Here is a 27992-nt window from a genome sequence, read left to right on the forward strand (position 1 = left end):
AATGAATATAAATATGTGTGTGGTATGGAAATGCTTATAACGTATAGCATAATATATATACTTATAAGAAAGGAACGCTTCCCAGAATCTAATAAAATATAAGAGTCTGTCCAGTTTATGCTATCATGTTGTACTCCTATCTTGATAACAAGAGAAAACAACTGAAGCAACTCCTAATTATTAGCTTCCTGTGATCGTGTTCTGTTTTTATCCACAGAAGTCCTGAGGTCTCTGCTTATCTTTGTAGTGAAACTGAAACATCAGCACCACGTATGAATCTTACCAATACAGATCAATCCGGTAGAGCTGAGTTTGCTGCCAGGAGAACATTCACAATTGAAAGATCCAAGGTTGTTCCTGCAGGCCCCATTGACACATGGATTGCTTTCACATTCATTTATATCTACAATCCAGAAGGAAAAGATTCTGTTAGAGCTGCCATGTGTTTCTGGAAAATATTATTCCAACAAGCCACGCTATGCCAGAATGTCTGGTAAACTTGGCTCTTGTAATTTTAATATGGTTCTATGAGGCATAAAGTGAATGGGGAAAGGAGAAGTGCATTTTACCGTGTGAATACACATGTGCACGGCTGGGGACTCAGTAGGACTATAGGAATCAGCCTATTTTGAAAGGGTTTAGCATCTAAAGCTTCACTGTTTCACTACAACATTACATAAATTGGATTCATTTTCTCCTATAATGAGATGTAATTTTCCTGTGGGAAATGTGAATTCTGATTCCATGGAAAGCAACATATTCCTGGGTGCAATGTGTGCTGTGCACAAAAGTGACTGTTTCTGTCACTTGTGGCTCCAAGAGGTTTTGGAAGAATTTAAAAAGCCTGTAGTAGAGACAACATATCACAATGCTGGCTTTAATTCCAAATTTCTGGATACAAATCAGGGAATAAGGGATGAAACTTTAATACTGGGTACAGCATTCTCCTCTAGCCCTTATCCACCTTCCCGTTCACATTTCCATGTTTGGCGTGAGACATTTTTGCGGGCCTCTCACTGTTGTGGCCTCTCCTGTTGCGGAGCACAGGCTCCGGACACGCAGGCTCAGTGGCCATGGCTCACGGGCCCAGCCGCTCCGTGGCATGTGGGATCTTCCCAGGCCGGGGCACGAACCCGCGTCCCCTGCATCAGCAGGCGGACTCTCAACCACAGCACCACCAGGGAAGCCCCCTGGTGTGAGACATTGTTAAAGCACAACTGATTGTGCTAAAATTAAAAAGAGAAAAAAATCTTTTAATTGTTTTAAATAGACCTTTACCATCATTAATTTGATCTGAGTCCTAAATCAAATCATATACCATAATCTAAACAACTCCTGTTGATGGTCAGAAGTATGACGGTCAGAATTAGAGTATGCCTATGTTCTCAAGTGGTGACTAAACAAAATGTCAAGCCAATAAAGTTAAATAGCTTAACATGAGTTAATTAAAAATAAATACAAGATTTAGCTAAAGTGTTTAGAAACAATATCAAAGACTGACCTTCAATATAAATTAAACCACTCAATTTAAGGAAGAGAGACATGGATTTCTTTCTGTATTTGGTTAACTATCTGAAACAGGTCAACATACCTCAAGATTTTTTTTGTTGAACACTACAGTTTCCGAGTTCACCATAATACTTATTTTTTTCTAAACACCTCTTTGAATTAAACATGAATACTATATATACCAAGGAAAACATGCAAATAAATAACTAGAAGATTGTAATGTTTACTCTTGAACATCTCAAGTCAAATACAAACTAAACTCGTTCTGAAAAGGCAGGGATCGCTGATTTTCAAGTCTATGGACTTGAAATGCAAATTTAAAAATCCATGTGGAAAACAGTTATGTTCCTTCTTTGCTATTTCAAAACTACTAAAGAAGTACCCAGGTATTAAATGAATTCTTCAAGTAGAAATTGTGTGAAGAAATATAAATGCATCTTTCTTTCAGGTCATTTGTAGCAAGAAGGCCTCTTAAAAGAAAAATACAAGAGCAGGTTTTATAAATATAGCACAGATTTGGAATGAAAACATCTATTCCAGAGTACTAAAATTCTTTCAATAAAAACACAATGTAAAAAAGAAATCAGCCAAAAAAGCAGCAGATACCTAATCTGAAGACAGATGATATATTACCTACTAATCTTATTTGTAAGAAGCTCCCCCAAAAGAAAAATGTCAGTATCATATACTTTCAAAATCCCTATTTTATATTAAGCAATTATGAACTCAAAAACTATAAACACATGCCATGACAGCTACAAATATAAACTGTTTAATTTTTCTTTAAATACAATGTTTTTATGTTATAAATGTCATGGAACCAGGAACTGAAACAGTTCACTGTACATTCCTGGAAATAAACTTCAAAGCACATCTGGTTTACATTTAACTAGTTATGTCACTGGAAACACAATCTAAACCACAGTGCTTGCTATAAAAATTTTAACTTTCACAGACTCTCAGAGCTCAAACAAAAAAAGTAAAATAAATTTTCGTAACTTCAGTTTGAAATATCAGAGAAACTTGATCACTGCTATTTATTACGTATTTAAAATAGCCTGTTGAAAACATGAATGACAAGCAAAATTAGTGAATCTAGCAAATATATATAGAGAAAGCTAGAATCGGCAATGAATTGGCTGATAATTCCCTGCCTAGTCTTTGGAAATTAGTTGAGAAAGAATAGCATGCAGAGAACTGCTTCAGGCAGACAAATTTATTGTGTGAATGCAAGGCTGGAAATAAGGAGGACACCCAAGGGAAAAAGATATCCGTGGCCTGCAGGTCTATTTCTTTTTTGCAAAACACTTAATAAAATGCAAATAACTTAATAGTCGGAAGAAAGTGTAGAAATAACAGTTATTTGGTTGGATTTCTCACCATAAATCAATTTTATTTCCACAAATGTCATAAGGCTAATTATGACAAAATATTTCTCAAATATTTCTCTTTTATTTACATAATATAAACTTCTTTCTTATAAACGACAGATAATAAAACATATTTCGTATTAAAGAAAAGGCTCAGGTTTATCAGGAACAATTATCCTTTAGACAAAATAAGTAAAGACCATGTTTTCTAACCATCACTGTTGCCTGATTTGGTATTAATATGCCTTAGTATTTATGTAATCATCCAATGTCATACTAGTAAACACCATTACCTCCTACTCTTCACTTTTTTACGTAAGTAGGAGAATCCCTTTTATTTATGCTTTGGTATTTCACCTCTCAGTACCCTTCAACTTCATCTTACTCGTTAAAATGGAAGAAACATGCTATAAATATTGATGATTTGGTATGCAAACCAAAGTGACCAAACTGAATCAGACACCATTCATTTAGTTCCCCGTTATGTGTCTCCCTCACAATAGCACCAAAGGGTTCTGTCGCTATGGACAGGGAAACCAGTCCTAATAATCATCAGCTTCCCAGTTAAATCAAGATGATATCCTTAGCTATTCTTGCTTTCAGAGCTTCCTGACATTTAACAGAAGCTTATCTTCCAAGAGACAATAGATAAAACTGATAAAGGGCAGTGAGAAGGAAGCGTAGAAAGTCGGGAATAAAAACAAAATGGAAAGAAAGACAATTCTTGAAATCCCTTCTCCCACCCTCCAAAAAACTCATGGAGGAAATATGGCTAGAATTTTTTTTCTTTTACAAAGTTTCTCATGGCAATTTTGAAGGATAAGAGGTGTTGAGGGGGGTGGGTGCTAGAAAATAAAGACTCTGGTTGAATACATTTAAGAAGCTTAGGCTAAACACATATTATGTGAAAATATTCAACATTCTTAAGTGTGACCCCTGCCATCTCCGCTCATCTATGGACAGGATGAATCTTCAAGTACTTTAGTTGGGAATGGAAAGTGCGCTTTTCTTTGAGCAGCTCCTGCCACAGGTGGTGGATAGGAGGGGAACTCAACAGTTATCAGAACTAAGTTCAGAAAAACTGCATTTTATGCCGAGGTTTTCTTTTTTCTTCCCTTTTTTTCTTTCTTCAGGTTAATTACTGCTTTTCAGTGGTCCCTCAGATTCAATCCAAACTGAGAATTGCACTTTGTGATTGCATTTCATTGACTTCAGCTAAGTCCTTTGTGTTCTGGCATCTTGTTTGAGTCCTAACTTGTTTCTGTTCATAAGAATGCTTTGAAGTTAAACAATAAGATGAAGAGAATGTTAACATCTTTTTGCATAATATTACTATTGCAGTTTTCTTGGCTATGAAGTCACTAGGAAACAAATACTTTAACAGATAAAAAAGGGCTACTCCAAATAACTAAAGATGAAATTTTTTTTGAAAAGGTTACTATTCGGAAGTAGTTATTGGATTTCAGAATGTCATGGGACACGTCTGTAGGCCCACACTATGAGACTTAAAAGGAACAATGACTAGTAGTCATACCACAGAGTATTCTGAAATACACAGTACTTTGATCAAGAAACAAAAACATAATTGAAGGCACTCATTGCTTAGCTGGTATCTACTGAAAATGAGGCCTTTCCTAAGCATTTAACTCATTCATGTAACTTCCACTGAAGAAAAATGCGCTTAAAAGAAAAGGAAGACATTTTTAAACAGTGATTCACGATCTTTAAGCCCAAATTATAACTTCAAAATTTTCAAATGCAAAGGACAATTTTCTTGGACTATAAATTTAATTAAGGTGACCATTTTTACTCAAGTCCCAAATATTTTCTGGGCCAACCTCTGAGGTCTATCAATCATTTCATAAATAAAATGCCAAAGAGCTGACTTTGCCATTACAGTGCAGGTTCCCCCAGGCTAATGTGTCACAGTGGTTTTAAAAAGGGAAAAACAAACAAAAATCTGACATTTTATTAGCAAGTAAAACAAATTGGTTCCTTTCACTTTTTTTTCCCATTAAATTCAAAATGGTTGTTGATATTTCATCTGAATGGGACAAAACTGATGGTTTTATAAACTGGGTTAGGTGCATGCTATTTCTAAAACTGGCAGATTAGCTGAAAGAGATTATAAAATTTAAAACATATTCAAACAACATTCTTTCTGCTCTATTGCTTCATAACGTACTTGTGGTTCACGCATATTGAGGTGCTTACTGTTCACAACGAAGGAAGATGGCTCTTACCTTCACACGTCTCTGTCTCAGTCCTGAACACATAGCCAGGTGGGCAGGTGCAGCTGTAGCTCCCAGGTGTGTTTCGGCATAGGCCATTGTCACAGAGCAGTCTGTTTACCAGGCACTCATCAATGTCTGGAAGCAACCGTCAGAAGACAGGAGACACACACAGTGAAACAAACAGCACAGTGATCAAAATGTTTTATTTTTGTTGTTTGTTTTTTTCCTCACCCCATACCTTGACTCAGTCTCTTCGTATCCAAAGCACATTCCTGATCCTAAGCAAAATATATTTGGTTTTACTCATATGGAACATTCTTATTCTTGTGGCTACTTTTAAGATGCTTTTGAAGTTCCTGGGAGGTGTGTAATGCTTTGGAAAAGGCACATTACTACTTTGTTCTTCATTTACTTACTGCCCCACAGCAGTATTACATTTTAAGCATCACCATAATCTCCCTCATGATTGTACATTTTATCAAGTGGCTGAATCACTATTTATTTATCCATTAGTCCATGCTACGGGTTGAAATGGGTCTCTCAAAAAATATTTTGAATCCCTAACCCACAGTACCTCAGAATGTGACCTTATTTAGAAATAGGATTGTTATAGAGTAATCAAGTTAAAATAAGATCCTTCAGGTAGGTTGTATTCCAATATAGGTATGGACACCAACGACTGGAGTCCATATGAAAAAGGGCAAATTTTGACATAGGGACAGACACATACAGAGGGAAGCTGATGTGAAGACACACAGGGGAAAGATGGATGTGTGGCTAGAGTGACACATCTAAAAGCCTAGGAACGCTAAAGATTGCCAGCAAACACCAGAGACTAGAAGAGGAAAGGAAAGATTCTCCCCTAGAGCCATTAGAGAGAGTGTGGTCCTGCTGACACCTTGATTTTGGACTTCTGACTTCCCAAACTGTAACAATCAATTTCCGTTGTTTTAAGCAACCCCATTTTGTGTACTTTGTTAGGGCAGCCCCAGAAAACTAAAACTGGAATTTGGCTTCATTTTTATTTTTAAAATCTAGTTTTAATTTTATCAAAATTATGCATGTACCTACTTTAAAGAGTTGAGTAGTGCCATGAACCATGTTCAATGTGTGAATGATCACTGAATCTCCCTGTTTTCAGTAGGGTACTCATGTGCTCAACTGTACTTGGACACTATGCTGGAAGAAACTTTGCTTCTGGGGAATAAAAACTGGCTGGTTTGCATATTTTTATAAATGTTCAACAATCTCTGGCTGGTGCCCTTCCCAACAGATATCAAAATCTGTTATAAGTACATGATATTTAATATAGCTTTATATATCCATCTGTATGTATGTCTTCAACCCAAGGTGAAATGGATATATAATAACATAAATCAGTAATAAAACCCAGAGCCATAAACATAGAAAAATGTATTTCTTTCTAATCATAATCATCAAGACTTGGATGTAAGAGTGATCAGTGGTTAGATGTAAAAATTATTATATATAATAATGGATGGAATAACATTTGTTTTATAAAAGTGAACTCAAGTGCTCCACAGGAAAATCTAGATTCTTCACAAATTCTTGAACATACGAACTACATACTTGAGTTTTTTCAAACATTCCCTTATAAATTGCAAAAGGAAACACCCATCTCAGTAATCATGTTTGGACATGTTGCAGCAACTGATTCTTATAAGTCAACCTGTAATATTTAATTTTCTTAGCTTATTATTATCCACACCACCTCATTAACTTTTGAATCCCACTTTCTAGTGAAAAATTATAGGATTAAGATATATGCAGGTATAACAGGCCGATAACTGACACTGTGTCCATTCACTTGGGAAAAAAATAATTTAAATACTAAATTGTGCCACTAAAAAGTTTGTTACTATGTAACAGCATTTGTTTGATTCCCATATTTTTATATCTCTGCACTAAAAAGGAAACAAGAAAAACTGAAGAAAGATCTCTAGTTTTACTCATTTATTTGTAGTTTGATTTCTCCTATAATCCATGGGATTAAACTATACAAAAGGCTCTTGTATAATAAAACAAATAACTTACCAATACAGTTTCTTCCAGAGGCATCTGGCTCATAGCCACTGTTGCAATTACAACGGTAACTACCACGTAAATTTTCACAAATTCCATTGGCACATATATCAGGATCCAGAGCACACTCATTGATATCTGCATTAAATGTTCAAAGTTTAATGCTCACAGCCACTTACTGTCTGTTGATACACGTATGTCTAGTAAAGATCATTCAAAATACATAGTCTCTAACCCTGCAAACCCCCAATTTGTCTGCCGTTCAGAAAGGGAAAGGAAATGAAAATAAGGAGTGAGAATAAAATTTAGAGATATGGGACACTTCCTGGTAAGTCAAAAGAAAAATGAAGGGAACCGGCAGAAATTCAAAGCATTAAGCCATGTAATGTGCTGGCATTTATGATAAAATTAATAAAGAAATTTATAGACTGTTGGCTCAAAACCCAAAGGAAAACTCAACTTGATAGGTATTATAACCATCTAATTAAAAGACAAAGATTTATTAGGGTGTCTGTATAATTTTATGGTCCTGAAGGCCTGGAATATTTCTATTTTATTATCATTTTTTATAGCCAACTAAGTAATATGATACTTATTAAATGTTACTCATTGTTGATAAGTTGAAATTAATGGAGAGGACAGTTCAAATGTGGATGCTTGAGAACACAATGTTTTACAACAAGGCATGAACATGACTACGCTCTGTCACCCGTGGGCCGTGGGACTTGAGGAATGATGTGCTTGTATGAGCAACCATCTAGTTGCAATGGGCAGCTGGCTCTGTTGGGGAGGCCATATTGAAACGGAATAAAAAAACGGAGTCAGCATAAAATAAAATTTTGGTAACTATGCTCAAATTTTAATCCTAACTACTGTGTTCTAGAATTTGGGAAGCCTTAAATACTCCAGAAATGTCATTCTTTTAATTTAATTTTTGGGAGAAACATCATTGTAAAAGTTTGCTCCTTTACTCTGGTTTCTGATGTTCTTTGCAAAAAAATGTGATATTTACTGTCAATTAATCTATAATTTGTCTAAAGTCTCCTCAAACATGAAAGTATTCGAATATATATGTAAACTAAAGATTAATAGCACCCTACAATTTTATTTTAAAAAAACAAAGGACACTATTAACATATAAAATAACTTTATAAACACATATGTACTTAATATTCAAGTTCTATATTGTAATTTTGTTAATCATAGTGCTAAATTTTAAAAAAGAAAACTTTAATGAAACCTTGTACTTCTTTGGTTGGACAGAAACATTTTAGTATTCTTAATCATAAGTAGTCAATTTATTTTTAGGGCAGTATATCTCAAATATCACTTAAAGATCTATATCAAATATCTCTTACAGATTGTTTTTGTTTAAACCATGTCAGCACCATTATTTAACATTTTTCTTTAAATTGTCTTGTTTTTCTTTTTTTTTTTTTTTACAAGTTCTAGCTTCTTCTTAAGTGACGGTATCCGTAAAATCATGGTTGTAGTTTGTTAGTGACATTTTAAACAATGTATATTTAACAGATAAATATTTATCTACTAAGAAAAATGTACATCTACATACTGATTGATATCATCTAGCTTATAAGCATTGTTCTAGGAGATAATTTATTTTATTACTTTATACTGATATATTTTTATAATATTAAATACATCTTATCTATATTATAATAATAAAGCTATAAAACTATATAATTATTATAAGATTGAGAATTGAATAGAGCTACCTCTTCCATCCACAGTGATACCTACTCCACTACTACAAAGACCGTGGAATTCAGCTGTAAGATAAAAACAAATAGAGAAATCAAAAACTCTAAACTATATCTGTTCCATACACAAGTCACTTACATAACTCCAAAACTATCATTAAGAATTACCTGCAACAACTTAAAATGAAAAGGACCATTTTCTAGCACAAAATTATTTTAAGAATCCCAAAATCACAGGTAAGCATAAAAAAGTAAATAAAAATAACTGTGATTATCACCCTGAATTTCATTAATATACTGATAAACATTACAAATATTTTCTACTTATGTAAACTTTAAAAAAATCTAAATTGTACAACAGAGACTGCTTTTTAGCTTTTCTTCTCCTCTCAATAATAAAATAATAGAAAACACTTATGTAATAAATAGCATTTACCACGTGATGTGCCTGGTGGTGTTCTAGCATTTTGCATCTAATAATTTATTTAATCCTCCCAATACCACAAACTAGATACTGTTATTTTTACTCCCAAGAGAGCCTGGATAGAGATGGGAAGTAACATGCTCAGGTCATAGAGTTTGTAAGTGGGGAGCAGGCGTGGACCCTCTGTACTCTACAATAGACATTTCATGTAATAGCCTATTTATAATAAGAGGATTTAACATCTTTTCTCAGTTATGCGGATCTACCACACTCACCCAATCAATCTCTTATTGATGAAATTAGGTTTGTTCAACTTTCTGCAATTATAATAAAAAAAATACAAAGTTCAATTCTATCACTAGGTTAATCTCTTGGAAGTAAAACTGCTCAAAGTTTATGTCTCTTTTAAGGTTTTGGATAGTCCCCCTCTCCCTAAACATCCCAGGTTACCCTTCTAACACCAATGTAAGAGAGTACCCATTTCTGTATATCCTCCCCAACACTGGGGAAAATCCATCATTTGTATTTTACCAACCTAATAAACAAAAATGACACCTTTTTAAACTTTTCTTCTAATTTTAGATAGATTTCTTTTCATTTTTATATGGCACTCTGCCATTTGCCTTTCTGCTTTGTGAAGTTCTGTCTGTGTACACTGTACTTTTTTCTATAGAGGATTTCAACTTTCCTTATTGATTAATGTAAATTCTTTATAAATTATAAAGAAATTAAATAAAATATTTTTCCACTTTATATGTGTATTTTATTCTTTGGGGTCTGTTTTGAGAGTCCTTTATCATTACCAGATAACAAAAAGTTTGTATCTTCTACAAAAAAATTATTCTGTAACATTTAATGTAGGGAGCTAACTCCATATTTTTTCCAATATTTATCAACAATATTAATTACTTAGTTTAATTTGTTCTTGCTGATCTCAATGCTATCTTTATTGTGTCCTATATTTCCACTTATATTCAGAACTCATTTTATTAGTCATTAATCTTTTTACCTAGTCTTGTTATCAGATTTTGCACTTCTTTCATAATATGCATAATTCACTTAACATTTTAGGGGAAGACTTCCTTCATTAACTCCTTTTTTTAAAAAATGGCATACTCAGTAATTCTTCCAGAGGGACTCTCACCATTTTGCTAAGGTTTGAACAGTCCATTTAGGATTTTTAACAGAATTACAAGCCACTTCCTTTGCTGGAATTCATTTCTTCCATCTTCTACCTGGGAAGTTCTTATTCCTTTTTTCAAGACCAAAGTAAGCCTCCACCCCTCTGTGCAGTCTTTCCCAGCCTCCCCAGGCAACTAACTGCTCCTTTGTGCTCTCCCAGTTATGTCCCTTTTAAGGCAGCAATCATACCAAACTGTAATTTATATGTTTGCCTACCTATATTTTCAACTATTCCTAACTTTAAAGGAAAAGAGATTGTGTTTATTTCTGATTCCCTACTGTACTTACATCTATTCAATACAGTTTTCATAAAAATATGAATAAACAATTCATAGAATAGTCAAAGAATTCAACTGTTTAATATGCCTATAATTTATGACAACATTCAGAAATAAATTTATGACTTTCTGGAACTACTGATAGATTCCTGATAGACTGGAACTTCTGATAGACTGCAGCCTAAGACCATTCTGTGTAAAGATTAAAAATAAATAAATAAAACCAGGTTCTCATGAACTTACTATAACCTTGAAAGTGATACGTAAATTTTATACTATTTATCTTCAGAATGACAGAAGGGATGGAAGATTTTGAGGCTAACATAGTCACGTAAAGAATCCATTGTAACAGTCATAATTGGATCATAAAATAAATAAATAATCATAAAATTCACCGTGTGTTCTCTCTGCCTAGAGATCATAAGTAAAAACAAGATAGATCTCTTTATTATATGCTTCACATATCAACACAGATTTGATTTCTTTTCTTCCATTAAAAATAAAGACAAAACACTTCAGAGCCGAGGTACTCCTTGGCCAAATATCTAATGTGACATTTCTAGATTCTTTATCAGGTGTGAAACTGGCGAAGGTGACTACCTGAATTTTTAGCAGGGCATGGCTGGCAGGGCTCTCCAAAACCATAGTCTGGATTGGCACAGCAGCATTCAGACTTGGTCACTGCACCAGGGAAAGGACGGACACACACTCCCTTCTTGATTCCACCATAGCATGTACTGCGCATGTGAGTATCTAAAGGAGACAGAAGAACAATGATTTGAGACAGTGATAGAGACAAAGAGATTTCAAAACTGAAGGCTTCTTGTAACTTAAGTGGTCACTGTATGGGAAGCTTCTAGAAGGCATCTGCCACTTTTTGTTTTCTTTGTATCTTTAGCATCTCATAGTATTAAGAAATCAACAAATGTTTGTTGAGAGAGGAAAAGAATAAATGCATTATCAACAATTCTTTTTCTTTTTCTCCAAGAAGTTTTATGTGCTACACAAGCATCAATTATCCCACTTTTCCTCATGGGCCCGTCATTGAGCCAGGTATATTTCCACAGTTATAAACAAGACTTAGAGCTCTAATCACTGACTACGTTTAATATTATTTCTATTTTAGAAGTTCTTATGAACAATGAAGTGCAGTGCAGTTAAACTACCTTGAGATGATACTGCTTGGTCATGTACTTTCTTACTTAAATTTCTGAGTTAGGTGACCTTTCTCTTCAACCCCCAATTTACTGTTGTGACTGTGTTTTAATCATTGCAGACTCTCAATAAATCCAGTTACACAAATAATATTCAATAACTATCACTATGTATCTGTGGCATTGTGCTTGTTGCTTTACAGACATTATCTTGTTGAACATTCAGGCCAACAACTCCATAGGATAGTGTCATTACCCACTTTTTATAGATGAGGAGGTTGAGGTTCAGAGCGGTCATATAAGTACCTCAGAGCTGTAGACTATCCACTGTCTGACCTGGGATTCAGACTCAGGCTTGTGTGACCTCCAAAACTTTTCCCCTTTCTACTATGACCTGTTACACACCAAAGAAGGGTATCCTGCTTAGTTCTCTCATTCTAAATTCTCATAAAATATAATACAACTTTATGAGATGGTAAATGGTGAACTATAAAAAAACTCAGATCATCATACAGGCCAGACAAGCAGTAGAGCTTTTAAGCAGTCTATTGATATGGCAATTCCATCAAAGAGATAACGATTATTATAAATATCTATAATTATTCATAACTTGTTGGAAATAACTTTATCTGCTTGTTATGCAGAGTGAGTCACCTATGTCTTACAATGTGGTGATGTTTCCCGTTAAAACACTGAGATGTATGGCTGCATTAAACAATGAGATCTGTGTATGCTCAGATAAAAGAAGGTCGTAAGATGTTACCACACCAACCCTGGGAAGGGGACATGCTGTCCCTTTCTGTTTCTGCTATGGCCTCGTTTGGCAGTCAGCTCTGAGTTTCACATAAGAATAGGACTCAACACAATGACAAATATTCACAAATACCACATAGTTCATGATTTTCAGTAAGATTTTTGTGAGTTCTTAGGATGGCACCACTTATCTCAAAAGGCATCATAGAATGGTCAAAGTTATTTCTGTTTTCATGTTGAGAACAGAAGCCAGGAAACATTTTTAGAAGCAAGTTGATAAAAAGCCTATGGTACTCACTTCTATTTTCAAAGACCCCACACTGGAACCTTAGTTCGCATTATTCTCTTCAATGTAACCAAGCCACTGTTCCCAGTGGACAGGATTAGAGGCACCGATACCAGCAGCACGATCAGAACATGCTCACATGAATATTTTGGTCGGTGATTGGACTTCATCCTAAGCTATACCTGTTCCACATGTTATCAAATTTCTCCATGTCTTTCCTTTCTTAAAAATTGGAATTGCTAAAGGATTTTTTCATGGAATTATCATACTTTATCTTTACCAAAGGTAAAATCGGTATGGACACAAGATGCTAGCTGTATTTTACATTCTTTAGTATCAACTTTTCCTTATAGCTTAAAGCAGCACCTCTAAGACTATTTTTGATGTAACATCACTATTCCAATTTAACAAAACAGTAATAATTGTAATAGTTAAGTTATTGGGCATGTTTTATGTGCCAGACATCTTTCAAGCTTTACACAAATACATCTAATGTTAACATATTTAATCTTCAAAAACAACTAGTGAGCAAAGGAGGCACAGAGAGGGAATGTATCTTGCCTAAGGCCTCATAGCTAGTAAATAGCAGAACTAGGGTAAAGAAAAAAGTTAACCTTTTACCTGACAGAACTGTCCAACAGTGTTCATGAAGATATTGAAATACTAACGTAACAGGCTGCTAAAAAGGAAATCTAAGCTGAAATCTCATGGTGCTAAATATCATATAACGAGGTGAATTTTGAGACTCCATCCTGAAGGAAGTAGAGATGGAAAATTGGTTGCCAGGTCCTTAAACCCCTCCCAATACCGAGGATACAATTTAGAGAACAGCAATTAAGAGAAGAGTTTTTGAGGAGGATTTTTTTGGAAGAGCCAGATTACAAGTTGGGCATGCTTCCATCCTCACCCCTGGTCAAGAGAGCAGAGCTTCGCAGGGAGCAACTTGAAGAGATTTGTACCCAACTCTGTCAGGGACACGTAGCACACAGAGGAGAGTGGCTGCTATTCCCACTGTAGAACCTCTGTTCACTCAGTTCAGAGGGCAAAGGGTGGCGCGTCCTATGGATGAGACATGGGCCACACTAAGAGAGGTTCCTAAAACGACTACGTGGAAGGTGATGAGACACCATTAGATCTCTGCCTGAAGTGGACTGCAGAAAGACAAGAGGTTGAGCCAGGAGTGGCCACCAGGAGAAAAATGCAGTGTCTGCAGGGGCAGGCCAACGCCCCTGACATAATCATGAAATCACCCACGAGGAAGAAATTGGCTTTAAACTCGTGTGGAGCCCAGAAGTCTTGAAGCCACCCTAGGACACTGTCACTGCCTCTGCCTTCTCACCTTTCCTCCCGCACTTGAGCCTGTGGAGTCAGAAATGTCTTCCTCACAAAGGTCTGAGCTTGGGAGGAAAGTCATAACTTCAAATCAAGTTCGAATATTAACTATTATATGATGCTGGACATTCTAATTGCTAAATTCAGATTATTTTCATTACCTAAAGTAGTCATATAAATTTCTGCTATCTAAAAATAGTAAAGTAAGGGGGTGCCTGAGTTTCCTTCCTTCCTTATTGGATAAACTGCTCCCATTGAATAATTAAAAATATATTTTTAAAGGATTGAAAAAAACAAAATACAGTTGCCTTTTGTTCATATCCTGCCTGTGAGTCATGCTTGTTCAACATACTAGTTACAATAGTAGTTTAATTTTCTGAAAATAAAAACCCACATCTCACTATCTAGGGAAACAAAAATGAACAAACAAAATCTAGAATTAAAGTGCTAACTCTAATAATAATTCATAGTAATGATTCATTTCTAACCTCAACAATCAATGCATCTGAAAGCATTTCAAAAGGCAGAAGACATGAAGAAAACATATCTAGCATGTTAAGGGAACAGTAATATATAATCTTACACACAGAACAAATAGTGCTTTTACTTTAAAAAGTTCAAGTAACCACAATTGTGGAAAACTGGAGAGAGTTTCCCAAAAATTTCTAATGCCTTTTCTGTATGTGGACAAGAGAAGGAATATTTGTGTTTGAACACTGAATTCCTAACAACTACTCATATGTCGGTTGCTTAAAAGAAAAATCATTTCTCCCTCTAAAACTGGTTTTGTACTCACCATAGGTTTCAGCAAAATCATTTAGATAAAGGAAAAAAGCAACTGAAAATATTTTAGCTCTCTAAGCAGCACGGAGCTACATTCTTCTAGTTACTGTATTTGAAATAGCCCTGAACGAAGTGCTGACAATCTTGTAAGATGAAATAAATCCTAGATTGGATAGAGTGGATGAAATTTTAAGTGGTCAGATTATTTCCATCTGCTGTTGCTTCTTTTTTTTTGTTAACCTTCAGAATCCAAATGTTTTGATTCCCATAGGTAAGAATAAAGTAAAACCAACTATGTCTGAGAAAGAATCTCATTTCTCTCAAATATACTTTTAAACCAGTGAGTGTGTCTGCCTTTTACTATGTGACCTGAAAACAGATGGTGCACAATGGTTAATTCACCCTAGAAGTTTCATGAAGGTGCTTTGGAGAGAATACGGCATTCAATGTATTTTTGCAACACACTCACTCTGCTCTTGCTATCATTAGGACACGTTGGTTGGGTTTTGAAATGCCAATGACATTTTCATTTTGCCTGCCTCTTTAAAGCTGATGCCTGGTAACTCAAAAGTATCCAAGAGGAATTCTGAATGGTTTCAAATAAAATATACATTCTCTCTCATACTCTTCCCAGGTTTCTATCATTAGTTACACAGTGATGAAGAATAACTATTTAGAAACATTTCTAGCTTTTGATATACGTCGAAGTTCTATTGTATAAATTATTTACATTTAAATTTTTGTCTGGGAAAAAAAGCAGACTCACAGATATAGAGAACAAACTAGTGGTTACGGGGGGACAGGGGGAGCGGGCTATATAGGGGTAGAGGAGTGGGAGCTACAAACTGTTGGGTGTAAGATAGGCTCAAGGATATATTGTACAACATGGGGAATGTAGCCAATATTTTGTAATAACTGTAAATGGAAACCTTTAAAATTGTATAAGGGCTTCCCTGGTGGCACAGTGGTTGAGAGTCCGCCTGCCAATGCAGGGGACGCGGGTTCGTGCCCCGGTCAGGGAAGATCCCACATGCCGCGGAGTGGCTGGGCCCGTGAGCCATGGCCGCTGAGCCTGTGTCCAGAGCCTGTCCTCCGCAACGGGAGAGGCCACAACAGTGAGAGGCCCGCATACCGCAAAAAAAATTTAAAAAAATTAAAAAATAAAAATAAAAATAAAAATAAAATAAAATAAAATTGTATAAAAATAAAATTTTAAAAAATTTTAAAAACTCATATGGAAAAAAAAAATAAATAGATGTTCTTGGGATAAAAACGAGTTTATTTAGATACAACTACAGTACCCATTTCAAGTCTTATTTGTTATTAATTATAAAATATAAATGCATTGTATTTAGAGATGTGGTTATCTAACACTATGAAGAATGCTGGTAAAGGACAATTTTTTTTTTCCTTCTCCAGCATTTCTGACTTGCATCTCATCAGAGGCTTCTGAAGGGAGCTAGCCGGGCTCTTTGTCCATTTTGTTTAAACAACTTTATTGATATATAATTCACATACAAAGAATTCACCCATTTAAAGTATACAATTCAATAGTTTTTAGCATATTCACAGAGTTGATCATCATCCTAGCTGATTTCAGAACATTTCACCAGCTCAGAAATGCCTTTGGTGATCACCCCCTTCTCCCACCACCCTCACCCTCTCTGCTCTAAGCAACCACTAATCTGCTCTGTCTCCACAGATTTGACCTTCACAAACATTTCATTTGGAGTCGTACACTATGTGGTCTTTTATGTGTGGCTTCTTTCACTTAGCGTAATGTTTTCAAGTTCATCCATGCTTTCGTATGTATCACTACTTCATTCCTTTTTATGGCTGAATATGATTCCATTGTATGGATATATCTTTATCCCTTTTTCAAAGATCATTTGGTCAGTGGGGCCATTACAGAATGTTTCACTTACCAACACACACGCGTCCGTCCACACCCACAGCCAGGCCTGGGGGACAGTCACAGCGGAAGGACCCTTCATTGTTGATGCAATGCCCATTCATGCAGATTCCTGGGGTCTGGCACTCATCAATATCTGCCCAGAAGGAAACACAAGCCGGGCCATTACTGGGTAAATTTAACTTTGCTACAGAGTTCACCTGTTGCCACCACTCTACATTATCAACATTTTGTTTTCAATTTTATAATTTGTGGAAGAACACACAGATGTGACAACAAATCTTATACACAAATGCAATTCTTTCAAACGTATTTTTCAGAAAGACTGAGTGAAAGTTGCCTCATTTTACTGCTCAGAAGAGTCTCACAAATTCATTTTTCATTATTTATTTGGCAATTCAGCTTAATATTAAAGATATTTAACTCAAATTAGTTAAGTGAAACAAATTCTTCAAACTGAGGTCAGTGTTTGTATTTAACTTTTAGTTACACACACATAAAATTCTAACTAAGATGCTGTTTCAATTTTAATTCATTAGTTCATAATAACAAAATAATTTGGGGTCTCCCTTGTAATTTTCACTTCAATTGCTTGAATTTATGAACTGTAACCCATTAAATGGTTTCCCCCAAAAGGGAAACAGCCTTCCAAACATGGGGCTGCCAAATCATGAGCATTTCAAAATTTATGGATTACAGCATTTGTAATTAAAAAATTAATAGAAAGTTCAATAAAGTAGGAACTGGTGAGATTTAGGTGATCTTTATATGTGTACTTAAGTTTCTTAAGAACTGCTAAAATGTTACATGCTGTAATGTCATGCTACACACTGGAACAGAATGCTAATCTCATACCCTGTGATTAATCCAAGTCAGCTAACCTTAAAATGACAACCCATGCATGAGTTCAATCAGCAAAGCTACAATATTTCTATCTAATACTGAACTCCCCTTTCCTGAATAGTCAAGAAACTACTTTTATAAAGAAATACAAGAATCAGTCTTGATTTCTCACTCTCTACTGTCTCCAGAATTTCACTGAAATTACAGGGATTGGTTATGAGTATTATTTGGTATTCAGATAAGTTTGTATAATTGAAGGCAGAAAGCATTCATGGAGTTAATCTGGTCTAAAAGAAGAAAACTGTAAATAACTTGTTTTTAAGTAAAACTGCAAAATTTGTTCCATCTTACTAAATTCCAATTGTGAGTATAAACATAATACAGTCTTATTTATTTCCAAGAGTTATATATTTTGCTTCCTAAAGTTATCGCTAAAGCTTGGCCTTCAAAAGGGTTTTATAAACAAAACAATTGCTAGGAATATTCAAATTACTTCTTCATGAAATCAATGTAAGAGTTTTAGGTAATGATATAGTAACAAATGATCCGTGGATTAGCTTATGGAAAAGATATAATGCAAAACCAGTAATGAATGACAGTGGAAAATCTAGTTCTGAGAACACAAGATTTTTTTCTTCCTCTTTTTTATTGAGGCAAAGAGTAGACAGAAATTATTTCTATATTGTCTTTTCCAGACTTGCTAGAACCAATCTGTCATTCCCTTAATTCTTCCTATGCCATTATTATTTTTGTAAAGATATTAGTGTTCCATAAACCACAATGTATGTTTTTCTAGGAAACTTCAGACACCTGCCGTACTGAATTAGCAAGAGATGTGAATAATACAAAATCCACATAAAGAAACTGAAGTAATTCTTGCATGATTGATTCAAATAAAAAAGATGGTTTCAATCATGGTTACTTTCCTATCTCAAAGCCATACATACCAGTGCAGTAACGCCCATTTGGAGCCAAGACAAATCCTGGTTTGCAGATGCACTTGAAGCTGCCATCTTCATTAATACACATCCCATTCAAACACATGTTGGTAGTTGTACATTCATCATGATCTGCAGAAGGAAAATGTGACTTATACCACTGGCCTTGAGGAAACCAGTTCCCCCTCTTTCTACAAACAATCACTAGTCATATTCTACTGCATAAATGAGCCATGTGGTCATGGATTTTTTTTCTTATGAATGCCAACTGACTGAGGGCAAATAGTGTAGAAAATGTGAAGGACTTTTAGTGTAAGGGATATAAAGAAAAAGAATTAAGGAACCTTTGTGCTTAGTTTCTATTAAAACCACACGAGTAGTGTTTTATTTTGATTACCAAAAAAGTTAATATGATTTCAGGGGATGTTTATATTGTATGAGAGAATAAAGCAATGACAACCTCACTGCAAGTGAAATGATCTGGACTTTCATTAGTTGGTGAAATACATGTTGCTGTGCAAATAGAATATTTCTGTGGAGTATTGATATTTACTACACTGTTAGACATCACCAGGACCAAAATTTAGAGGTTTGATTATCACATATGTCAAACATTTTTATGCTTCCCCAGATTGGAGGTGGGCCTTTTCTATTTTGTCAGTGTTATAACCCCGACATTCAAAATACAGTAGGTGCTAATAATTACAAAGAACAACTGCTACTTACAATTAAACATATGCCACACAGAAAATTTCCAGAAGTAGTAAATTATTCATTTGTTATGACATTTCCCAAAAACCTGTCCCTTCACTTTAATAGTCTTATGTTAAATGTATTTATATTTTACCTAAGTCATCTGAACAACTCTCACATATGTGTTGTGTGAGCTTTCATGAAAATAGTATATATAAATAAAAATGTATATCCTTTAAAAAATATTTTGCAAGGGAGCAGGCAATTTCCATACCAACACAGTTTTTTCCATCTGTAGTTAATTCAAAGCCAGCATTGCAAATGCACTGGAAACTTCCATCTGTGTTCACACATCGACCATTCTTACAAAGAACCCCATTCTGGATGCATTCATCAATGTCTGGGAAAATTAACAATAGCCAAATATTAGTCTTTTAAAATAATTATAGATAAAGACAATAAAACAATAAATGTAATTTTAAATATCTAGTTTATTTTTACATGTAATATTCAAGATCATGTTGCTCCTTCAGCAAAATTTTCATTTCTCACCAGCTTTTTTCTTGGATACATAGGTTTATGCAATTTTACAGCCCTCACTTATAATAGCTGAAGAGGGAAAGAAAGAGAAAAATGAAATGGATGTGCAGTGAATGTAGGAGAGGGTGGACAGTGCAGCTGGAATTACCGGTGCAGTTGCTTCTGACATAGTGGTTGAAGACCTAAAAGTCAGAGCAAGTGATATTGCTTATATGTGGAATCCAAAAAAATATCCCAAAATCCAAAAAAATATATGGCACAAATGAACTTATTTACAAAACAGAAACAGAGTCACAGTTGTAGAAAACAAACTGATGATTACCAAGGGGGAAAGCAGGGGGAGGGATCAATTGGGAGATTAGGATTGACATATACACGCTACTATATATACTACTGACATATACACACTAATATATATACACGCTACTATATATAGCGTGTATATATATACACGCTATATATATATATATATATATATATATACTATATATATATATATACTATATATATATATATATACTATATATAGTATATATATATATATATATACTACTATATATAAAATAGATAAGTAGTAAGAACCTACTGTATAGCACAGGGAACTCTACTCAATACTGTGTAATGACCTATATGGGAAAAGAATCTAAAAAAAGAGTGGATATATGTATATATATAACTGATTCACTTTGCTGTACAGCAGAAACTAACATAGCATTGTAAATCAACTATACTCCAATAAAAATTAATTTTTAAAAAAGTCAGCAAGGAGTTGAGTAAGAGTGAAGTAACTGCAGAATATCTGGATTAAGAGCTACATGACAAAAATTGCTGGTGCAGTGGTTGAGAGTCTGCCTGCTAATGCAGGGGACACAGGTTCGAGCCCTGGTCTGGGAGGATCCCACGTGCTGCGGAGCAACTGGGCCCGTGAGCCACAACTACTGAGCCTGCGCGTCTGGAGCCTGTGCTCCGCAACAACAGAGGCCGCGATAGTGAGAGGCCTGCACACCGCGATGAAGAGTGGCCCCCGCTTGCCACAACTAGAGAAAGCCCTCACACAGAAACAAAGACCCAACACAGCAAAAATAAATTAATTAATTAATAAGAACAAGTCACTGAGACCTGCAGTTTAAAAAAAAAAAAAAAATTGCTGGAATAAAGTGATTCAAGTAACCGCCAGGGGATGAATAGGAAATGAAAAAGAAGACAAGCAGAGTCATCTGCTAAAAGAATTCTGGGATGAATCAGTAGTGAGTGAGAGGTTTGGATGAGGATGGTAGGCATAGCAAGGAAACTGTGAATAAAGAGCAGCTTAGATTTGGTGTCCGACTATGTGTGAGGTTCAAAGAAACAGTAGTTGAAAACGACAATAAATCTTAAGCTCCGTTAATCAGAGAGCAGTAATGCTACTGATGTTACTTGCAGAAAGGAAGCTGTGATCTAGGGAAGGAAGAGAAACCGAATTTTTTTTGTGAAGCCAGATACCACATTGCCTGTGTTACACATGCAAAAAGTGTTTATGTTTGAAGAGAGCACTTTGAGGGTAGCATAAAGTAAATCTGTAATAATGTAACAGCATTTATTTCATTCCATGTCTTATTTTAATATTCACTTTTAACCCCAACAGCCTGGGTCACTATATTTCATGGAACATCATCATATGTGAAAGCAAACTGCCTTACCAATGCATGCTTGCTTGGTGGGAGTCCTCTGGAATCCAGCATGACATTTACAATAATAGGATCCAGGTGTGTTAACACAATCTCCATTAGTGCAGGGATTCGATGTGCATTCATCAACATCTGTGAGTAGCAAAAGAAACCATTATAGACTTCACTCCATTTCTAGAAATGTTTGTTTAAAGTACATTTAGGCCTCCCAAATTTGAGAGAAGGCCAGTCAGTGGTAATAGTCTAAATATCAGAGTATTTATAAATGAATAAAAATTCCTTTCTTCAACTACAGAGGCCAGTCTGGAGATTTACAAAAATAACACCTATTGGAGAGTACAAGGGAATTTGCTTTAATCAAGAAATAACAACTTTTCAATTTGAGTAATGCACAATGATTAAAACCATGGACTTGGGAAAGACACAGCCACGAGTTCCAATACGCTAGAAAATGCTTATTATCTAAGTAATCTGGGCAAGTTAATAAGCCTCTTTAAAGCTTAGTACAGAGTTAGAAGATAATTAAAGATTTTTAAAGATATATATTTATATTACATGTTGACACTACTACTAGTTTTAAAAAAGAGACAAATTATGGAATTTTTTGCTAATTATTTTTTGTGAACTCAACTATATATATGTAACTATGCATCAAGGCTTGGATAATATTTTGAAGTAAAAAACAAAGGATGGGGTAAAAAATGGAAATTAAGTAAAACAAAGTCTATTACATTCAGTAGCTTCTGGTTTCTTTAGGATCTTAAAATTGGCACAGGGATTTTTTTGTATGAAACCAAGTTTTATGCAAATACTAGTTCTGGTCCCAAATGTGAGAAACATCACTGCTTTCCTTCAGGTTCTCTAAGCCTTGATTAAATGCAAACCCATCACAGAATTCAAGGACTGCACAACCAAACAACTGACTAGACAGTGAAAATTAGTCAAATCCCAGAGAAATCAAGTTTGCCAGTGTTAGAAAAAGTTTAATTCATCTTCTTTCAGCAATGCCCACTAAATATTATTTTGAAGGCTGGAGAATTAAAAACCTGGCTGACTGGTTAGGCATAGTGACTTGCCATTTCATATACATGAGAAGCCATTAACATATACAATTTCAGCTAAATTGGAGAATACAACAATAAAGTCAATTCACAGGTTTACCATTTTAATAGACAGATTACTCCTTTCACAGATGTTCTTAAAAGAGGAACTGTACTCTATCAAACTCACCAGCTTCAGTGATAGATACACTCAGACTGAATGCAATTAAACCCTCTCTGGTAAAGGAGGAAAAAAAGAATCTCATAGCAAATAAAAACGACAAAGGAAAACAGGATTAAATACTTTTTCAATTCATCCAAAGATGCCTTCAGCCCATTAAGACTCATATTTACGCTTTTGGTTGATAAAATCAATTCACTGAGCCAAAGGAATGAAGCAATATGAGAAAAGACAGAGCTTAGAGCATTAGCAAGCATATCAAGCATAACTAATGGTCTGTCCAACTGGCAACATTACCTTCACTAGGCAATGCTGAAGATCCCTTAAATTCTCTGTGTACCCAACATCGAAATGCCACGATTAGAAAGGTGTCATAGATGTATCATTCTAGAAGCATCATTGTAAAGCTCTGTTCTAGTGAAGAACATGAGAGACTATGCACCCAACCCCCTCTTTTTAGGTAAACCTTCTGGGAAGCAGGGTCACTTTTCAGGACCTTTTCCTCCCCTTGAGAACCTGTTCCCAAGGTCCCTCATTGCTGTGACAGTTCTGCCAGTTATTTTGCCATTTACAGCCCTGATTCATTTCTGTTTCCTTAGCCCCTTAGGGACCTCACCAAGGTTACAGCAGACAGAGAAGATATAGTAGTTCACTTATTTATTTCTTCTTCGGAAGTGCAAACAATCACCAAAAACTATTAGTGACTTCACAATTCCATATGATTTTAAAATCCCATTTGTTTTTTTGTTTGTTTTGTTTCCCAGGATTATTTTAAGATTTTAAGTTTTAGGCTAATCACAAAAGACCACTGCCACATTCTGAAATGTATATTTCATGCTTTTCCTTTACTCTGAGTCTCAATGCCTATTACCTCCAAATGACCACCTTTGTTTTGCCTTGTATAGAGGAACAGAATTTAAATATTACAGTCTGTACACTTTGATTCTTTCCTCTGTTTTCACTGAGGACTGAATATTTTTAAGCAAAATTCATAAGGATTTTAAACTCCTAAAATAAATGAAGTAATTGAGAAACACTGATTATCAAAATGGTTAAATTCTCAGACACTACTGTGGTAAGAAATGTCTACCCTTGGAAAGTACTTTATATTCCAACTTAGAAAACACTTTTAATTTTCAAGGGCTGTAAGATTACCTTTGCTCAACAGAAACAAATTATTTCTTACTATTCCAAAATAGAATGATTTGAGTTAAAAACTCACCTGGGTGCTAACATGAACTAAATGGAGGTCTTTGGCTAATTTTTACAGAAAATATTAAGCTTATGGCCTATTTTTATTTGTTGGTTGATGAATCATGCAGTGATACATGAAGAGCAAATATTAATAGCAAAACAAAAATAGTCAATCAAATTTCAGTTTGATAGATTGTAACTGCTTACGTATGTGCAAGAGGGGATGTTTTGTATGTTGTATACTTATAATCATATTTTCTGGCAGTAAAATCATTCTTAAGTCATATAAGTAGAATAAATATATCAGTATGTCCTGGTGTTCCAAAAATAACCACGTGGTCGATCACTTAAACAAGCACCAAGTAGTATGTGCTAAGGCAGGACTGATGCATATGGTTATACCCTGCACAACCCTGGAGTGTGCTATTTACTTAGATTATGTGAATGGTACCCTCTACAGCTGGGCGGTGCAAAACCTGTGCACCTGTATATAGGGACCCTGGGCTAAGCTTTATTTAATCATTCTGATCTTGTGTCTCTGTACACAGTTTAGAATGATTGGTTTTTCCAAAGCACCATATTTGGCTTACATTTTTTTCATAGTCACAGTGCACTTAGATGTTTTCAATTTTACTTGGGAAAATTGTGATACTACCTGTCTCTGTTCCTGGCCTCTCATCTATATTTTATAACAGAAGACCTGAACCCAAATCTGGTATTTAGGGTTATGCTAATTACAAAACACATACATGATTATTTGCTAATAAGATGAATAAATAAAAGAATAACCTCAAAATGGTTCAATCCCCATGGTCCTAAAACTACGCTTAAAAGATCATCAAAACTCTCTTCATTGCCAAATACAATAGTGGTTTTGTCCTCACTGTATTTGATTTTTTTGCTGCACTTAACACTTGACACTCCTTTTCTCTTGAAAGCATACCATTTCAAGGCTTCAGTGCCATGTATTTTCAGATTATTTTGCCACCTCTCCAACATTATTACTAATGTTGCTGGTACCCAGGGTTCCAGCTGCACTACTCCTGTTATCTTTTTACTCTTCCTGCTGTTCAGCCTGGCTGACAATATTCACCCTCATGGTTCTAATAAACACCTCTATGTTACTGACTACTAAATCTCTAACTCTAGTCCTGAACACTCCTCTTAGCTTGAGACCTCTGTAATTAAGTACCAGAGACACCTAAAACTCAACATGCTCAAAAAGAGACTCATCAACCGCTTCCTCCCAATCTCCACCTTCTCTTGCATGTTAATGATGCCACCGTATATCCAGTGTTGTTCGGCGAAGAAGGAAGGAAAGGGGGAAGCAGAGACAGAAATCACAACATTTAGGACCAGAAAGGGAAGGGGAGTCTTGAAGTGGTCCAGCTCAGCAGTAGGTTAAGGGAGCACATGGAAGAGCATGCACACAGGAGAGCCCGTTTAGAAATTAGCTTTACTTCAAAAGACTTTTTAAAAATCATATTCAGCCCAACTTGTTCCTGTAGTCTAAAAGCTATTAGAAAACCAAGAATTAAAGAAGCATGAGCTTACCTATGCAATCCCCATTTGCATCCTGCTTGTAACCCATGTTGCATTCACATCGGTAGCTAGAAACAGTAGGTATGCAGCGTCCATTTAAACAGAGATTAGCATGGTGCTTACATATATCTATTGTCTGGTTCAGAATAGCTAAGGAAAATTAGAACACAAATGATATTTCATCATTTCAACATGGATTGCTTTTCTTAAAGTCGATTTTTAAGAGGATATTTAATAGTATATTATTTAGGTGTACATATCAACAGCCCACATTATTCTATACTTTATTAAAACTTTAATGTTGAGAATCTAAAAACTATTCTTGAGACACATGGTTGTAACTTGCACTTGTTAATATACATCTGGAAACTTTTCCCATAATGGTGTCTTTTTAAAATTTCAGGAATGTTCTACTGTACATTTGAATGCTTTCCATTTCTTTTTTTTTTTTGTAGTTGAATATTCAGATATAGTAAATAGGCAATATGCCAAAAAGAATAAACATAACACTGTAGGACATCATTAAATATTATTAGCAAGAGCAGTTATTTTAAAAAGAATGAACTTAAATGTCAAGCACACCAATGCCAATTCTGGCAGTTCTCAATTTCTTAAGTTATTCAACAAAAAAGGGCGAAGAAAAGAAAGATATTTCATTATAATATTTGTATAGGCACAGAGCAAGATTTATTCAGTTTATCTCAGTTGAGAAATGGTTCTGGAAAACAATTCAAAGGTTGTATGATCAGGGCAGCTGCAAGCAGCCAAATGAAATACACTGGAACCGAAAAACGTGATCTTTAATGGTGTCATCTGGACTTGGAATATTACCACGCTCTCATCTCTATTTTCAAAGAGAACCTGGGTCACTCATTCTTTTCTCCGATTTAGGAAGTTTATGGAGCATAAAAATAATACTTTCCTAAGATTCTGTTTTAATATATTACGTTTTAGACCTTGAAATAAGTTTCTGCACACACACACAGACACAAACACACTCTGGAAAAAAAAGTGAGATATTATAAAATTATTTAAGGTGGAAAACCAAAGAGTCTACGCACAAAGTGAACACTCACTTAGTCCAGTGATGATGGGCCCCTGTCCCCCGGCCCCTACACCGGCTCCCCCAACGCCAGGAGAAAAGCCATTGCCTCCAGGAATGGGAATGAAGCCTGTCCCTCCTGGGCCATAGCCATTGCCATTGCCACTTGGAGCAAAGCCACTCCCCCCAGTGCCTCCAGGTCTGGAACCAGCACTCCCTGGAATCCCTCCTATTGGAAGTCCATCCATGCAAAGTCTGCGATATTCCTCTAAAAGAGAAGAAAGTTCAGTTAACCACAAATGAATGGATTTCTGCATAATAAAGGCAATTTGTGTACTGTAATAATCGTTTTAGGTTATCCTCACTTGATGATATGAATAAGTAAGTTATTATCTTAATAAACATTTTCAATGCTAGCAGTGGCAGAAAAAGATACAGATGTTTCAGAAAAAATTAAAATATGTATACCATATTTTAACTGAGTTGCATAACTAAACAATTATCTACACATTTTGATTTTATGTCCCTAAGTGCAACTCATAAAATTCCAGATATAACTGTAAATGCAAGAAATTTACTTGAATGGATGAAAATTAAACCTTTAAGTAATTCATTCTGTATGTTTGGTTTTACTTAAATCTCCATCAGTATTGTACCTACACATTTTTCCTACCTCTTCTCTTCTCTTTAAGGGATTAATATGGCTTCAGAATAATTTTTTTCTAATGTGGATTTTTAACAGAAGACAGTATTTAGTAAACTTTTAAATCTGCTCATTATCTGTCCAAGTATCAAAGCTGAGGGAAAAGAAGCAAGAATATAGTGATTACCTTATTTCCTTAACTGTTCTCAGAATTAGGGCACTATATAAGAAGAAGTGAAGACTATTTAGCTCAAGCAATTGTTTGAGTATTCACATTACTATCATATACTACTAGTGGAACGATGAGTTTCCAAAATTATATACTATGCATTAACTCTGCTTTGTAAAAATTTTTACTATTCGATTTTGGAATTTCATGGCTTAGAGATTTAGGAAGAATGTGCCTTAATTTTTTTCTCCATAATAGTACATATAGATACATATCTTTATAAACATATTTCAAAAAGTGTTATTATTTTTCATAGTATTTATAATATAACATGAAGATAATACAATAACGTATTACCAACATACCTTTACGTGATAAACACTAATTGTACTTTACTATGCATATTATATTAACAAGAGGAACTATTTCTCATTCATCTTAATTTCCCAGTATAGCTTCAGGTATACAGCAGTTAATATAGCAAAGTGAATGAGAGGTATCCTCCTACCCTTGTATTCTTAA

General features: G+C 35.0%; 1 protein-coding gene across 1 annotated transcript in view; it reads right to left on the reverse strand.

Moving 5' to 3' along the window:
• LOC103072866 (fibrillin-2) overlaps positions 1-27992 on the reverse strand; it is a gene marked incomplete at its 3' end in the record, with an annotated part of 172374 nt that overhangs the window by 16774 nt on the left and 127608 nt on the right. Inside the window, exons 10-20 of the mRNA XM_007459998.1 lie at positions 26693-26926; positions 25629-25766; positions 21672-21791; positions 19727-19852; positions 18769-18891; positions 16992-17114; positions 11359-11511; positions 8890-8943; positions 7169-7294; positions 5123-5248; positions 284-403 (exon numbers count right to left, since the gene is read on the reverse strand). Of these exons, the coding sequence (XP_007460060.1) occupies positions 284-403; positions 5123-5248; positions 7169-7294; positions 8890-8943; positions 11359-11511; positions 16992-17114; positions 18769-18891; positions 19727-19852; positions 21672-21791; positions 25629-25766; positions 26693-26926 (1443 nt within the window). The remainder of the gene's footprint in view (positions 1-283; positions 404-5122; positions 5249-7168; positions 7295-8889; positions 8944-11358; positions 11512-16991; positions 17115-18768; positions 18892-19726; positions 19853-21671; positions 21792-25628; positions 25767-26692; positions 26927-27992) is intronic.

This window comes from Lipotes vexillifer, unplaced genomic scaffold (assembly GCF_000442215.2).
Source record: "Lipotes vexillifer unplaced genomic scaffold, Lipotes_vexillifer_v1.1 scaffold44, whole genome shotgun sequence".
NCBI lineage: Eukaryota > Metazoa > Chordata > Mammalia > Artiodactyla > Lipotidae > Lipotes > Lipotes vexillifer.